This window comes from Salvelinus alpinus, chromosome 4, assembly GCF_045679555.1.
Source record: "Salvelinus alpinus chromosome 4, SLU_Salpinus.1, whole genome shotgun sequence".
Lineage (NCBI taxonomy): Eukaryota > Metazoa > Chordata > Actinopteri > Salmoniformes > Salmonidae > Salvelinus > Salvelinus alpinus.
Genome location: NC_092089.1, coordinates 17,398,375 through 17,413,557, shown reverse-complemented (window position 1 = coordinate 17,413,557; position 15,183 = coordinate 17,398,375). Strand labels below are relative to the sequence as shown.

General features: G+C 44.9%; 1 protein-coding gene across 1 annotated transcript in view; it reads left to right on the top strand.

The window, feature by feature from the left end:
* LOC139572903 (F-actin-uncapping protein LRRC16A-like) overlaps window positions 1-15,183 on the top strand; it is a 234,424-nt gene that overhangs the window by 76,575 nt on the left and 142,666 nt on the right. The window contains exons 5-9 of the mRNA XM_071395759.1: window positions 998-1,119; window positions 6,886-6,983; window positions 7,666-7,736; window positions 8,765-8,838; window positions 11,923-11,998. Coding sequence (XP_071251860.1) covers window positions 998-1,119; window positions 6,886-6,983; window positions 7,666-7,736; window positions 8,765-8,838; window positions 11,923-11,998 — 441 coding nt within the window. The remainder of the gene's footprint in view (window positions 1-997; window positions 1,120-6,885; window positions 6,984-7,665; window positions 7,737-8,764; window positions 8,839-11,922; window positions 11,999-15,183) is intronic.

Here is a 15,183-nt window from a genome sequence, read left to right as displayed (position 1 = left end):
CTATATGATAGTACTGAGGGTTACTATATGATAGTACTGAGGGTTACTATATGATAGTACTGCGGGTTACTATATGATGTTACTATATGATATTACTGAGGGTTATTATATTATATTACTGAGGGTTACTATATGATGTTACTATATGATATTACTGAGGGTTACTATATGATGTTATTATATTATATTACTGAGGGTTACTATATGATAGTACTGAGGGTTACTATATGATGTTACTATATTATATTACTGGGGGTTATTATATGATGTTATTATATTATATTACTGAGGGTTACTATATGATAGTACTGAGGGTTACTATATGATACTGAGGGTTACTATATGATAGTACTGAGGGTTACTATATGATGTTACTATATTATATTACTGGGGGTTATTATATGATGTTATTATATTATATTACTGAGGGTTACTATATGATAGTACTGAGGGTTACTATATGATATTATTACTGGGGGTTATTATATGATGTTATTATATTATATTACTGAGGGTTACTATATGATATTACTGAGGGTTACTATATGATAGTACTGAGGGTTACTATATGATGTTACTATATGATATTACTGGGGGTTATTATATGATGTTATTATATTATATTACTGAGGGTTATTATATTATATTACTGAGGGTTACTATATGATAGTACTGGGGGTTACTATATGATGTTACTGGGGGTTACTATATGATAGTACTGCGGGTTACTATATGATGTTACTGGGGGTTATTATATGATAGTACTGCGGGTTACTATATGATATTACTGGGGGTTATTATATGATGTTATTATATTATATTACTGAGGGTTATTATATTATATTACTGAGGGTTACTATATGATGTTACTGGGGGTTATTATATGATAGTACTGAGGGTTACTATATGATGTTACTATATGATAGTACTCAGGGTTACTATATGATGTTATTATATGATAGTACTGAGGGCTGTTGTTGATGTTTGTCTTGTATAGTTGACGGTGGACTATGAGAGAGGTGTTGTGTCACTGAAGCTGACCTCTACAGAAGAGGTGAATGAGGTGGTGGCTCACATAGGGATCTGTCTACAGAGGATATGTCCTGGTCTATCACCACTGTGAGTACACACATGCACACTCGTGCACAAACACCCGCGCACGGACGAACGCACACACACTCGCACACAGAGTCAATGACCTTTAGTTTCCACTGACCTTTCTTTCCTTTTCACACTCTTTTTCCATCCCCCACTCTCCCTCTCTCCCCCACTCTCCCTCTCTCCCCCACTCTCCCTCTCTCCCCCACTCTCTCTCTCTCCCCCACTCTCTCTCTCTTTCTATGTCGCTCTCCCTCTCTCCTCCCTCTCTCCTTTCTCCTTTCTCCTCACTCTCGCCTCTCTCTTCTCTCTCTCTCTCTCTCTCTCTCTCTCTCTCTCTCTCTCTCTCTCTCTCTCTCTCTCTCTCTCTCTCTCTCTCTCTCTCTCTCTCTCTCTCTCTCTCTCTCTCTCTCTCTCTCTCTCTCTCTCTCTCTCTCTCTCTCTCTCTCTCTCTCTCTCTCTCTCTCTCTCTCTCTCTCTCTCTCTGTCTCGTTCAGTCTCTTTGCTTCTCTCTTTCCATGCCATTTAATCTGACTTATTCCATCCCCTGATTACACTGAGCTTTCCCACCCAACACTGATCTGGGTTCAGTCCTAGACAGAATGGACTCTTGATGACACTCTTTCCCAGTCTGTTCTAACAGATCAGGAGACAGTCAGCTATCTGACCTTCTCTGAGTGGCTTCTGTGTAAATAATCTGTCATCACCTGCTAATATATGTGATGTTGTTTGGACCGTGAAGTGAACAGCAGCCATCACATTTTACAGCAGTCAAGCACATCCTAGTAATTTACTACAGGCAAGGTTGTCTACACTATAGACAGTATATCAGTGTCTATATACAGACCTATAGCCATGTTAACTCCCTAGTATATCAGTGTCTATATACAGGCCTATAGCCATGTTAACTCCCCAGTATATCAGTGTCTATATACAGGCCTATAGCCATGTTAACTCCCCAGTATATCAGTGTCTATATACAGGCCTATAGCCATGTTAACTCCCCAGTATATCAGTGTCTATATACAGACCTATAGCCATGTTAACTCCCCAGTATATCAGTGTCTATATACAGGCCTATAGCCATGTTAACTCCCCAGTATATCAGTGTCTATATACAGACCTATAGCCATGTTAACTCCCCAGTATATCAGTGTCTATATACAGGCCTATAGCCATGTTAACTCCCCAGTATATCAGTGTCTATATACAGACCTATAGCCATGTTAACTCCCCAGTATATCAGTGTCTATATACAGGCCTATAGCCATGTTAACTCCCCAGTATATCAGTGTCTATATACAGACCTATAGCCATGTTAACTCCCCAGTATATCAGTGTCTATATACAGACCTATAGCCATGTTAACTCCCCCAGTATATCAGTGTCTATATACAGGCCTATAGCCATGTTAACTACCTAGTATATCAGTGTCTATATACAGACCTATAGCCATGTTAACTCCCCAGTATATCAGTGTCTATATACAGGCCTAAAGCCATGTTAACTCCCCAGTATATCAGTGTCTATATACAGGCCTATAGCCATGTTAACTCCCCAGTATATCAGTGTCTATATACATAGCCATGTTAACTACCCAGTATATCAGTGTCTATATACAGACCTAAAGCCATGTTAACTCCCTGTGCTCTACTCTGTATACAACTCTGAGTACTTTCTCCTTTATTAAACCTTTATTTATCCAAGTTTGTCTCATTGAGATATAATATCTCTTTAGCAAGAGGAACCTCTTATCAGGCTTCCAGGAAACAGTTTTGCTACAGTATGTAAACAGCCGTGGCTGTTAGCTATCAGCCTTTAAAGGTCATTGGTAAGAAGGCTCTCAGGAAGTAGGAATCCCAGACTATTATCGGGACACAAAGCCTCTCTGTTGTGTTGGAGATGGACACGTCACAGACAGTTGAGATGGTCATGGACAGTGATGCTAGTGATTCTCTGGAGCTGTTGTTAGGATCGCTGACATGTTTTGACTGTTCGAGGACTCACATGATTTTATTTTTTCAAGCATCAACAAAGTACTGAATAGTTTTTTATTTTTTTACCCCTTGTTCTCCCCAATTTCCTGGTATCCAATTGGTAGTTACAGGCTTGTCTCATCGCTGCAACTCCCGTACGGACTCGGGAGAGGCGAAGGTTGAGAGCTGTGCGTCCTCCGAAACACAACCCAACCCAACCATGGATTTATATAGTATAAACCACTGCTTCTTGACACAATGGCCACTTAACCCGGAAGCCAGCCGCACCAATGTGTGGGAGGAAACACCGTACACCTGGCGACCGTGTCAGCGTGCACTGCACCCGGCCCGCCACAGGAGTTGCTAGTGCGGGATGGCACAAGGACATCCCTGCCGGCCAAACCCGCCCTAACCCGGACGACGCTGGGCCGAACCCTCCCCTAACCCGGACGACGCTGGGCCGAACCCTCCCCTAACCCAGACGACGCTGGGCCAAACCCTCCCCTAACCCAGACGACGCTGGGCCGAACCCTCCCCTAACCCAGACGACGCTGGGCCGAACCCTCCCCTAACCCGGACGACGCTGGGCCAAACCCTCCCCTAACCCAGACGACGCTGGGCCAAACCCTCCCCTAACCCAGACGACGCTGGGCCTAACCCTCCCCTAACCCAGACGACGCTGGGCCGAACCCTCCCCTAACCCAGACGACGCTGGGCCAAACCCTCCCCTAACCCGGACGACGCTGGGCCAAACCCTCCCCTAACCCAGACGACGCTGGGCCGAACCCTCCCCTAACCCAGACGACGCTGGGCCAAACCCTCCCCTAACCCAGACGACGCTGGGCCGAACCCTCCCCTAACCCAGACGACGCTGGGCCTAACCCTCCCCTAACCCAGACGACGCTGGGCCGAACCCTCCCCTAACCCAGACGACGCTGGGCCAAACCCTCCCCTAACCCAGACGACGCTGGGCCAAACCCTCCCCTAACCCAGACGACGCTGGGCCAAACCCTCCCCTAACCCAGACGACGCTGGGCCGAACCCTCCCCTAACCCAGACGACGCTGGGCCAAACCCTCCCCTAACCCAGACGACGCTGGGCCAAACCCTCCCCTAACCAAGACGACGCTGGGCCAAACCCTCCCCTAACCCAGACGACGCTGGGCCAAACCCTCCCCTAACCCGGACGACGCTGGGCCAAACCCTCCCCTAACCCGGACGACGCTGGGCCAAACCCTCCCCTAACCAGACGACGCTGGGCCAAACCCTCCCCTAACCCAGACGACGCTGGGCCAAACCCTCCCCTAACCCAGACGACGCTGGGCCAAACCCTCCCCTAACCCGGACGACGCTGGGCCAAACCCTCCCCTAACCCAGACGACGCTGGGCACATTGCGTGCTGCCCCATGGGTCTCCCGGTCGCGGCCGGCTGCAACAGAGCCTGAACTCTGGATCTCTAGTGGCACAGCAACACTGTGATGCAGAGCCTTAGACCACGGCACCACTCGGGAGGCCTAGTTTCTTGGTTTTTAATACATTTGCAAACATTTCTAAAAACCTGTTTTTGCTTTGTCATTATGGGGTATTATGTGTAGATTGATGAGCAGAGAAAGAAAAAAACTATTGAATCAATTTTACAATAATGCTGTAATGTAACAAATTGTGGAAAAAGTCAAGGGGTCTGAATACTTCCTGATTGTCACGACTTCTACCGAAGTCGAAGCCTCTCCTTGTTCGGGCGGTGCTCGGCGGTCGACGTCACCGGTCTCCTAGCCATCATTGATCCATTTTTCATTTTCCATTGGTTTTGTCTTGTCTTCCTACACACCTGGTTTCAATCCCACTCATTACCTGTTGTGTATTTAACCCTCTGTTTCCCCTCATGTCTTTGTCAGAGATTGTTTGATGTTCAGTTTCGTGTTGGTTGTGTTGGTGCGCGACGGGTCCTCGTACCCACTTTGTTTTATTGTTATTATAGTTTTGGAGTTATGTTTTATTTATTGTTATTAAACAACTCCATTACCTTAAGTTTGATTCTCCTGCACCTGACTTCCCTGCCACCTATACACACGACTCTGACACTGAATGCATTGTATATGAAACTATTACAACTATGTTGCTGTTTGAAAAGAGAAGTATGAGTGAAGTACAGAAACTAATGCAGAACAATGTGCAGAAGTGCCAGTGTTTATATAGTATAAACCAGTCACCTACATCTGATCTGAGTAATATTGGTTCTGTTATGTGTTTATATAGTATAAACCAGTCACCTACATCTGATCTGAGTCATATTGGTTCTGTTATGTGTTTATATAGTATAAACCAGTCACCTACATCTGATCTGAGTCATATTGGTTCTGTTATGTGTTTATATAGTATAAACCAGTCACCTACATCTGATCTGAGTAATATTGGGTCTGTTATGTGTTGTATAGTATAGTATAAACCAGTCACCTGCATCTGATCTGAGTCATATTGGTTCTGTTATGTGTTTATATAGTATAAACCAGTCACCTACATCTGATCTGAGTCATATTGGTTCTGTTATGTGTTTATATAGTATAAACCAGTCACCTACATCTGATCTGAGTCATATTGGTTCTGTTATGTATTTATATAGTATAAACCAGTCACCTACATCTGATCTGAGTCATATTGGTTCTGTTATGTGTTTATATAGTATAAACCAGTCACCTACATCTGATCTGAGTCATATTGGTTCTGTTATGTGTTTATATAGTATAAACCAGTCACCTACATCTGATCTGAGTAATATTGGGTCTGTTAGGTGTTGTATAGTATAGTATAAACCAGTCACCTGCATCTGATCTGAGTCATATTGGTTCTGTTATGTGTTTATATAGTATAAACCAGTCACCTACATCTGATCTGAGTAATATTGGTTCTGTTATGTGTTTATATAGTATAAACCAGTCACCTACATCTGATCTGAGTCATATTGGTTCTGTTATGTGTTTATATAGTATAAACCAGTCACCTACATCTGATCTGAGTCATATTGGTTCTGTTATGTGTTTATATAGTATAAACCAGTCACCTACATCTGATCTGAGTCATATTAGCTCTGTTATGTGTTTATATAGTATAAACCAGTCACCTACATCTGATCTGAGTCATATTAGCTCTGTTATGTGTTGTATAGTATAAACCAGTCACCTACATCTGATCTGAGTAATATTGGGTCTGTTATGTGTTGTATAGTATAAACCAGTCACCTACATCTGATCTGAGTCATATTGGTTCTGTTATGTGTTTATATAGTATAAACCAGTCACCTACATCTGATCTGAGTCATATTGGTTCTGTTATGTGTTTATATAGTATAAACCAGTCACCTACATCTGATCTGAGTAATATTGGTTCTGTTATGTGTTTATATAGTATAAACCAGTCACCTACATCTGATCTGAGTCATATTAGCTCTGTTATGTGTTTATATAGTATAAACCAGTCACCTACATCTGATCTGAGTCATATTGGTTCTGTTATGTGTTTATATAGTATAAACCAGTCACCTACATCTGATCTGAGTCATATTGGTTCTGTTATGTGTTTATATAGTATAAACCAGTCACCTACATCTGATCTGAGTCATATTGGTTCTGTTATGTGTAGTTGTCACTTGGCCTGAGACATGGCTGTAGACTCCTATAGACTCTAACAACCTGAGGAGCCATGTTTCACTAGTTTTCTGCTGTCATAACAATGCTATCCTGAACCTAGTAGCCTGTTAAACTGTAAACCTGTGTACTGAATCAGACTTCTAGTGGCGTTGTTGTCCTGTGTGACAGGAAGCTAATGAAGAAGCTGAGTATGGAGCCTCCAGAGAGGATCACCAGCCTACAGACTCTATGGGACAACCACAAAGTAACAGAACCAGGACCGTGTGGTGAATACAATACCATATTCACTGTGTGTGTGTGTGCGTGTGTGTGCGTGTGTGCGTGTGTGCGTGCGTGCGTGCGTGCGTGCGTGTGTGTGTGTGTGTGTGTGTGTGTGTGTGCTACATTGACCCTCCTCTCTCCTATACCTGTGTTTCGTTGCGTGCGCGCGTGTGCGTATATGTGGGTGTGTATCACTACATTGACTCTCTCCGCTCTCTCTCTGTCTCTCTCTCTTTCCACTCTCTGTATCTGTCTCTCTCTCTCTGTCTGTCTGTCTCTCTGTCTTTCTCTCTGTTTCTCTCTCTCTCTCTGTTTCTCTGTCTGTCTATCTGGCTGTCTGTCTCCGTCTCTCTCTGTCTCTCTCTCTCTCTCTCTGTCTCTCTGTCTCTCTCTCGATCTCTCTGTTTCTCTCTCTGTCTCTCTCTGTCTCTATCTCTGTCTCTGTCTGTCTCTCTGTCTCTGTCTCTCTCTGTCTGTCTCTCTGTCTGTCTCTCGGTCTCTCTCGGTCTCTCTCTGTCTCTGTCTGTCTGTCTCTCTCTGTCTCTGTCTGTCTCTCTATCTCTCTGTCTCTCTCTCTGTCTGTCTCTCGGTCTCTGTCTGTCTGTCTCTCTTTGTCTCTCTCTCTGTCTCTGTCTGTCTCTCTCTCTGTCTCTCTCTCTCCCCTCTCTCTCCCCTCTCTCTGTCCAGGTGGTTTCTCTCAGATGTACAGATGTGTGTGTGACTGGCTGGGTCTGCCCTACAGAGAGGAAGTTCAATGGGTCAGTATCCTCTTGGCTAACGTAGATACTTCACAAATTATTTATGACTAAATTAATTATTACTATCACGTGTGTTTGAACATTTCCTTACATCTGGCGAATGACATGAGGTTTGTGTTCATGTCCATGTTGCCAAGCTTCAGGTTATACGTCAGTCACCATCGCAGTGGTCAAACAGAAACCCAGACAACATCTATCACATTACATTTGAGCAATAAATCCTTTGTGAATTCTTCATGTCCATGTTGTCTTGTCTGTACAATAGAACATGCAGCCTAGGTACTGTAGGTTCTAGAATCACTAGGTACTGTAGGTTCTAGAATCACTAGGTACTGTAGGTTCTAGAATCACTAGGTACTGTAGGTTCTAGAATCACTAGGTACTGTAGGGTCTAGAATCACTAGGTACTGTAGGTTCTAGAATCACTAGGTACTGTAGGTTCTAGAATCACTAGGTACTGTAGGTTCTAGAATCACTAGGTACTGTAGGTTCTAGAATCACTAGGTACTGTAGGTTCTAGAATCACTAGGTACTGTAGCTTCTAGAATCACTAGGTACTGTAGCTTCTAGAATCACTAGGTACTGTAGCTTCTAGAATCACTAGGTACTGTAGCTTCTAGAATCACTAGGTACTGTAGCTTCTAGAATCACTAGGTACTGTAGCTTCTAGAATCACTAGGTACTGTAGCTTCTAGAATCACTAGGTACTGTATGTTCTAGAATCACTATGACAGTGGTGACACACCTACTCTAACAGTCACTTCCTGTCTAATCACATCAGAGTTTATTGGTAGTGAACACAGCTGTGTAGATGTTATTCTTCTGTTTCCAGCTCCAACAGTAATATACAGTACACACCTATCACACTTAACAGGATGTAGACACACCGTCTGTTGCATAAAACGTGCTTAGAAATAGTTTGTTAATTCTTCATCTTGAAGTGCTCGATTCCATTTAACGTAGCTTTTTGATTACTATGACAGTGGTGAGAAGGAAGCTCACAGTCTGTTTCCTGTCACGTCTTCTAGGATGTAGACACCATCTATCTGACTCAAGACACACGGGATCTCAGCCTGCAGGACTTCAGTCATCTGGAGAATAGGTGAGTCACTAGGTTCAAGACACACGGGATCTCAGCCTGCAGGACTTCAGTCATCTGGAGAATAGGTGAGTCACTAGGTTCAAGACACACGGGATCTCAGCCTGCAGGACTTCAGTCATCTGGAGAATAGGTGAGTCACTAGGTTCAAGACACACGGGATCTCAGCCTGCAGGACTTCAGTCATCTGGAGAATAGGTGAGTCACTAGGTTCAAGACACACGGGATCTCAGCCTGCAGGACTTCAGTCATCTGGAGAATAGGTGAGTCACTAGGTTCAAGACACACGGGATCTCAGCCTGCAGGACTTCAGTCATCTGGAGAATAGGTGAGTCACTAGGTTCAAGACACACGGGATCTCAGCCTGCAGGACTTCAGTCATCTGGAGAATAGGTGAGTCACTAGGTTCAAGACAAACGGGATCTCAGCCTGCAGGACTTCAGTCATCTGGAGAATAGGTGAGTCACTAGGTTCAAGACACACGGGATCTCAGCCTGCAGGACTTCAGTCATCTGGAGAATAGGTGAGTCACTAGGTTCAAGACACACGGGATCTCAGCCTGCAGGACTTCAGTCATCTGGAGAATAGGTGAGTCACTAGGTTCAAGACACACGGGATCTCAGCCTGCAGGACTTCAGTCATCTGGAGAATAGGGGAGTCACTAGGTTCAAGACACACTGGATCTCAGCCTGCAGGACTTCAGTCATCTGGAGAATAGGTGAGTCACTAGGTTCAAGACACACGGGATCTCAGCCTGCAGGACTTCAGTCATCTGGAGAATAGGGGAGTCACTAGGTTCTCATACACTGTAGTACTCTATCATGGCAGCTACTGAACAGTAATACGGTAATACGGTAATATACTTTGTCATAGTTTCTAACATTAATGTTAAAGGGGAAATCCGCAGTAACAAAGCATTGTCCCACTACTGTTTCTGTAAAAAGCTGAGGGTTGTGACTGAAGTAACCAGTCTCAGATGAATAGACGGGGCTCTGGGTGGAAGGACTGACCATCCATAATATACCCTGTTGGTTTGCATTCACTGTGTTCACAAACAATACAGTAAAACACACTTACAGTGGGGAGAACAAGTATTTGATACACTGCCGATTTTGCAGGTTTTCCTACTTACAAAGCATGTAGAGGTCTGTAATTTTTATCATAGGTACACTTCAACTATGAGAGACGGAATCTAAAACAAAAATCCAGAAAATCACATTGTATGATTTTTAAGTAATTAATTTGCATTTTATTGCAAGACATAAGTATTTGATCACCTTCCAACCAGTAAGAATTCCGGCTCTCACAGACCTGTTAGTTTTTCTTTAAGAAGCCCTCCTGTTCTCCACTCATTACCTGTATTAACTGCACCTGTTTGAACTCGTTACCTGTATAAAAGACACCTGTCCACACACTCAATCAAACAGACTCCAACCTCTCCACAATGGCCAAGACCAGAGAGCTGTGTAAGGACATCAGGGATAAAATTGTAGACCTGCACAAGGCTGGGATGGGCTACAGGACAATAGGCAAGCAGCTTGGTGAGAAGGCAACAACTGTTGGCGCAATTATTAGAAAATGGAAGAAGTTCAAGATGACGGTCAATCATCCTCGGTCTGGGGCTCCATGCAAGATCTCACCTCGTGGGGCATCAATGATCATGAGGAAGGTGAGGGATCAGCCCAGAACTACACGGCAGGAACTGGTCAATGACCTGAAGAGAGCTGGGACCACAGTCTCAAAGAAAACCATTAGTAACACACTACGCCGTCATGGATTAAAATCCTGCAGCGCACGCAAGGTCCCGCTGCTCAAGCCAGGGCATGTCCAGGCCCGTCTGAAGTTTGCCAATGACCATCTGGATGATCCAGAGGAAGAATGGGAGAAGGTCATGTGGTCTGATGAGACAAAAATTGAGCTTTTTGGTCTAAACTCCACTCGACGTGTTTGGAGGAAGAAGAAGGATGAGTACAACCCCAAGAACACGATCCCAACCGTGAAGCATGGAGGTGGAAACATCATTCTTTGGGGATGCTTTTCTGCAAAGGGGACAGGACGACTGCACCGTATTGAGGGGAGGATGGATGGGGCCATGTATTGCGAGATCTTGGCCAACAACCTCCTTCCCTCAGTAAGAGCATTGAAGATGGGTCGTGGCTGGGTCTTCCAGCATGACAACGACCCGAAACACACAGCCAGGGAAACTAAGGAGTGGCTCCGTAAGAAGCATCTCAAGGTTCTGGAGTGGCCTAGCCAGTCTCCAGACCTGAACCCAATAGAAAATCTTTGGAGGGCGCTGAAAGTCCGTATTGCCCAGCGACAGCCCCGAAACCTGAAGGATCTGGAGAAGGTCTGTATGGAGGAGTGGGACAAAATCCCTGCTGCAGTGTGTGCAAACCTGGTCAAGAACTCCAGGAAACGTATGATCTCTGTAATTGCAAACAAAGGTTTCTGTACCAAATATTAAGTTCTGCTTTTCTGATGTATCAAATACTTATGTCATGCAATAAAATGCAAATTAATTACTTAAAAATCATACAATGTGATTTTCTGGATTTTTGTTTTAGATTCCGTGTCTCACAGTTGAAGTGTACCTATGATAAATATTACAGACCTCTACATGCTTTGTAAGTAGGAAAACCTGCAAAATCGGCAGTGTATCAAATACTTGTTCTCCCCACTGTATATTTAGCGTTCTGATATGGGTACGACAGTTGATATGGCATTTATTTATCAATTATATTCTTCAAGAATCAACGGGTACATATCATTCATTTATACATCCAAAAATGTATGTAGCAACTGCAGATTGTCCCTTTAAATGTGTAACGTTTCACTTTGTAATTCAATTCTTATGCAGTAAATTTCATATTATAATGGTTGATTATTTGGAGAAAATAAAAAAGCATTTACATTGTTATTAACATTCTGATATGGGTTTACTGAAACAGCCTTCATCCAGTCTCCCAAGGTGATTGATATCCCAAGGTGATTGATATCCCAAGGTGATTGATATCCCAAGGTGATTGATATCCCAAGGTGATTGATATCCCAATGTGATTGATATTGTCTCTGTGTCCCTGGCAGGGATCTGGTGGCTATAATAGCAGTATTGGAGTACAACCAATGGTTCACTAAGCTCTCCACAAAGGATTGTAAACTGGTGAGTTAAACTGAACCTTCGTACCCCCACTCAGTCTGTCTCTCTCTCTTTCTCTTTCCCCTTTCTCTGTCTGCCTCTGTCCCCTCCCTTTCCTCATCTCTCTGTCTGTCTCTCTCTCTTTCTGTCTGCCTCTGTCCCCTCCCTTTCCTCATCTCTCTGTCTGTCTCTCTCTCTTTCTGTCTGCCTCTGTCCCCTCCCTTTCCTCATCTCTCTGTCTGTCTCTCTCTCTGTCTCTCCCCCACGGCAGAACAGTCTAGTGTTTCTCTGTGATAAGACTCTTCATTCCACAAAGACAGTGGGTATCGCCGTGGGTATCACCGTGGGTATCGCCGTGGGTATCACCGCGGGTATCACCGTGGGTATCACCGCGGGTATCACAGCGGGTATCACCGTGGGTATCACCGTGGGTATCACCGTGGGTATCACCGTGGGTATCACCGTGGGTATCCCCGCGGGTATCCCCGGGGTATCCCAGCGGGTATCCCCGCGGGTATCCCCGCGGGTATCACTGTCGGTATCACTGTCGGTATCACTGTCGGTATCACTGTCGGTATCACTGTCGGTATCACCGTGGGTATCACCGCGGGTATCACCGCGGGTATCACCGCGGGTATCACCGCGGGTATCACCGCGGGTATCACCGCGGGTATCACCGTGGGTATCACCGTGGGTATCACCGCGGGTATCCCAGCGGGTATCCCAGCGGGTATCACAGCGGGTATCACAGCGGGTATCACAGCGGGTATCACAGCGGGTATCCCAGCGGGTATCCCAGTGGGTATCCCAGCGGGTATCACAGTCAGTCCAGTCAGTCCAGTCAGTCCAGTCAGGCCCAAAAGCATCTCAGACACATTCTGAACATCCTTTCCTCCTAGTCTGTCAACTATCACACAGTTCCATCATGGACACACACACACACACACACACACACACACACACACACACACACACACACACAAAGCAGGCCAAAAGGCTTTGTGGGGGAAATTAGACTCTGAATGTTAATATCCTGTATTGACTATGGAGAGAGAGAGAGAGCTTTATGTTTATTTATTTTCCCTTGTGTACTTGAACTGTTTGCACATCGTTACAACACTGTATACAGACATAATGTGACATTTGAAATGTCTCTATTCCTTTGGAACTTTAGTGAGTGTAATGTTTACTGTTCATTTTTATTGTTTTTCACTTTTGCTTATTGTCTATATCACTTGCTGTGACAATGTAAATAAAGCCCCTTGAATTGAAATTGAGAGAGAGAGTTAGAGAGACATTGAGAGAGAGAGAGAATGAGAATGAAAGAGAGAGATATAGAGCGAGACATTGAGAGAGAGAGATAGAGAGAGAGAGAGAGATAAAGGAAGAGAGAGATAAAGGAAGAGCGAGCGGTGAGCCCCTCAGCCCGGTAGCTTTGTTTGAGGGCTAAGTTGCCATAGAAACCAGCGCAGGTCTTTTGGGAAACTAAAGCTCCTGTTTTGACTGGTATGTGATGTGATGCATGTGTCTGCTAGTCTGTGACAGGAAAGCTTTCCTCAGGCTCCTCTGGACTTAATGGCCTTGTTGGTTGGAAGGTCGGGATATCGGTTCCTCTGCATTCCAAAATACTTTAGCATTAAGGAGCTAGATTGGGGGTAAGACCCTGAGATAGACTAGTGTCCTGTCCAGGGGGTGTCCTGGTACATCAAGCTGTCTCACTACAGAAACAGGAGATAGACTAGTGTCCTGTCCAGGGGGTGTACTGGTACATCAAGCTGTCTCACTACAGAAACAGGAGATAGACTAGTGTCCTGTCCAGGGGGTGTACTGGTACATCAAGCTGCCTCACTACAGTAACAGGAGATAGACTAGTGTCCTGTCCAGGGGGTGTACTGGTACATCAAGCTGTCGCACTACAGAAACAGGAGATAGACTAGTGTCCTGTCCAGGGGGTGTACTGGTACATCAAGCTGTCTCACTACAGAAACAGGAGATAGACTAGTGTCCTGTCCAGGGGGTGTACTGGTACATCAAGCTGCCTCACTACAGAAACAGGAGATAGACTGGTGTCCTGTCCAGGGGGTGTACTGGTACATCAAGCTGTCTCACTACAGAAACAGGAGATAGACTAGTGTCCTGTCCAGGGGGTGTACTGGTACATCAAGCTGTCTCACTACAGTAACAGGAGATTGGCTCCTGCTCCTTTGAGCTGTTCCGGTTCACACAAGCCTGATCCCAGATCTGTTAGTTTGTGCTGTCTTCCAACACCTATGGTCATCGTCACACAGAAGATGGCAAGACAGTAGAAACAGATCTGGGACCAGGCTGTGGATGGAGGGGTGCAAGGTGATACTGGGAGACCTTGCCGCTGCGGTAGACAAATCTTCTGCCGGCTTTACATGGAAACCAATGGAGGCTGTACTTTTCCCTCACTGTACTGTGTGTTAACATCCCTCACTGTACTGTGTATTAACACCCCTCACTGTACTGTGTGTTAACATCCCCCACTGTACTGTGTGTTAACATCCCTCACTGTACTGTGTGTTAACACCCCTCACTGTAGTGTGTGTTAACATCCCTCACTGTACTGTGTGTTAACATCCCTCACTGTACTGTGTGTTAACATCCTTCACTGTGCTGTGTGTTAGCATCCCTCACTGTACTGTGTGTTAACATCCCCCACTGTAGTGTGTGTTAACATCCCTCACTGTACTGTGTGTTAACATCCCTCACTGTACTGTGTGTTAACATCCTTCACTGTGCTGTGTGTTAACATCCCTCACTGTACTGTGTGTTAACATCCTTCACTGTGCTGTGTGTTAGCATCCCTCACTGTACTGTGTTAACATCCCTCACTGTACTGTGTGTTAACATCCCTCACTGTACTGTGTTAACATCCCTCACTGTACTGTGTGTTAACATCCCTCACTGTACTGTGTGTTAACATCCCTCACTGTACTGTGTTAACATCCCTCACTGTACTGTGTGTTAACATCCCTCACTGTACTGTGTGTTAACATCCCTCACTGTACTGTGTGTTAACATCCCCCACTGTACTGTGTGTTAACATCCTTCACTGTGCTGCGTGTTAGTATCCCTCACTGTACTGTGTTAACATCCCCCACTGTACTGTGTTAACATCCCTCACTGTACTGTGTGTTAACATCCCTCACTGTACTGTGTGTTAACATCCCTCACTGTACTGTGTT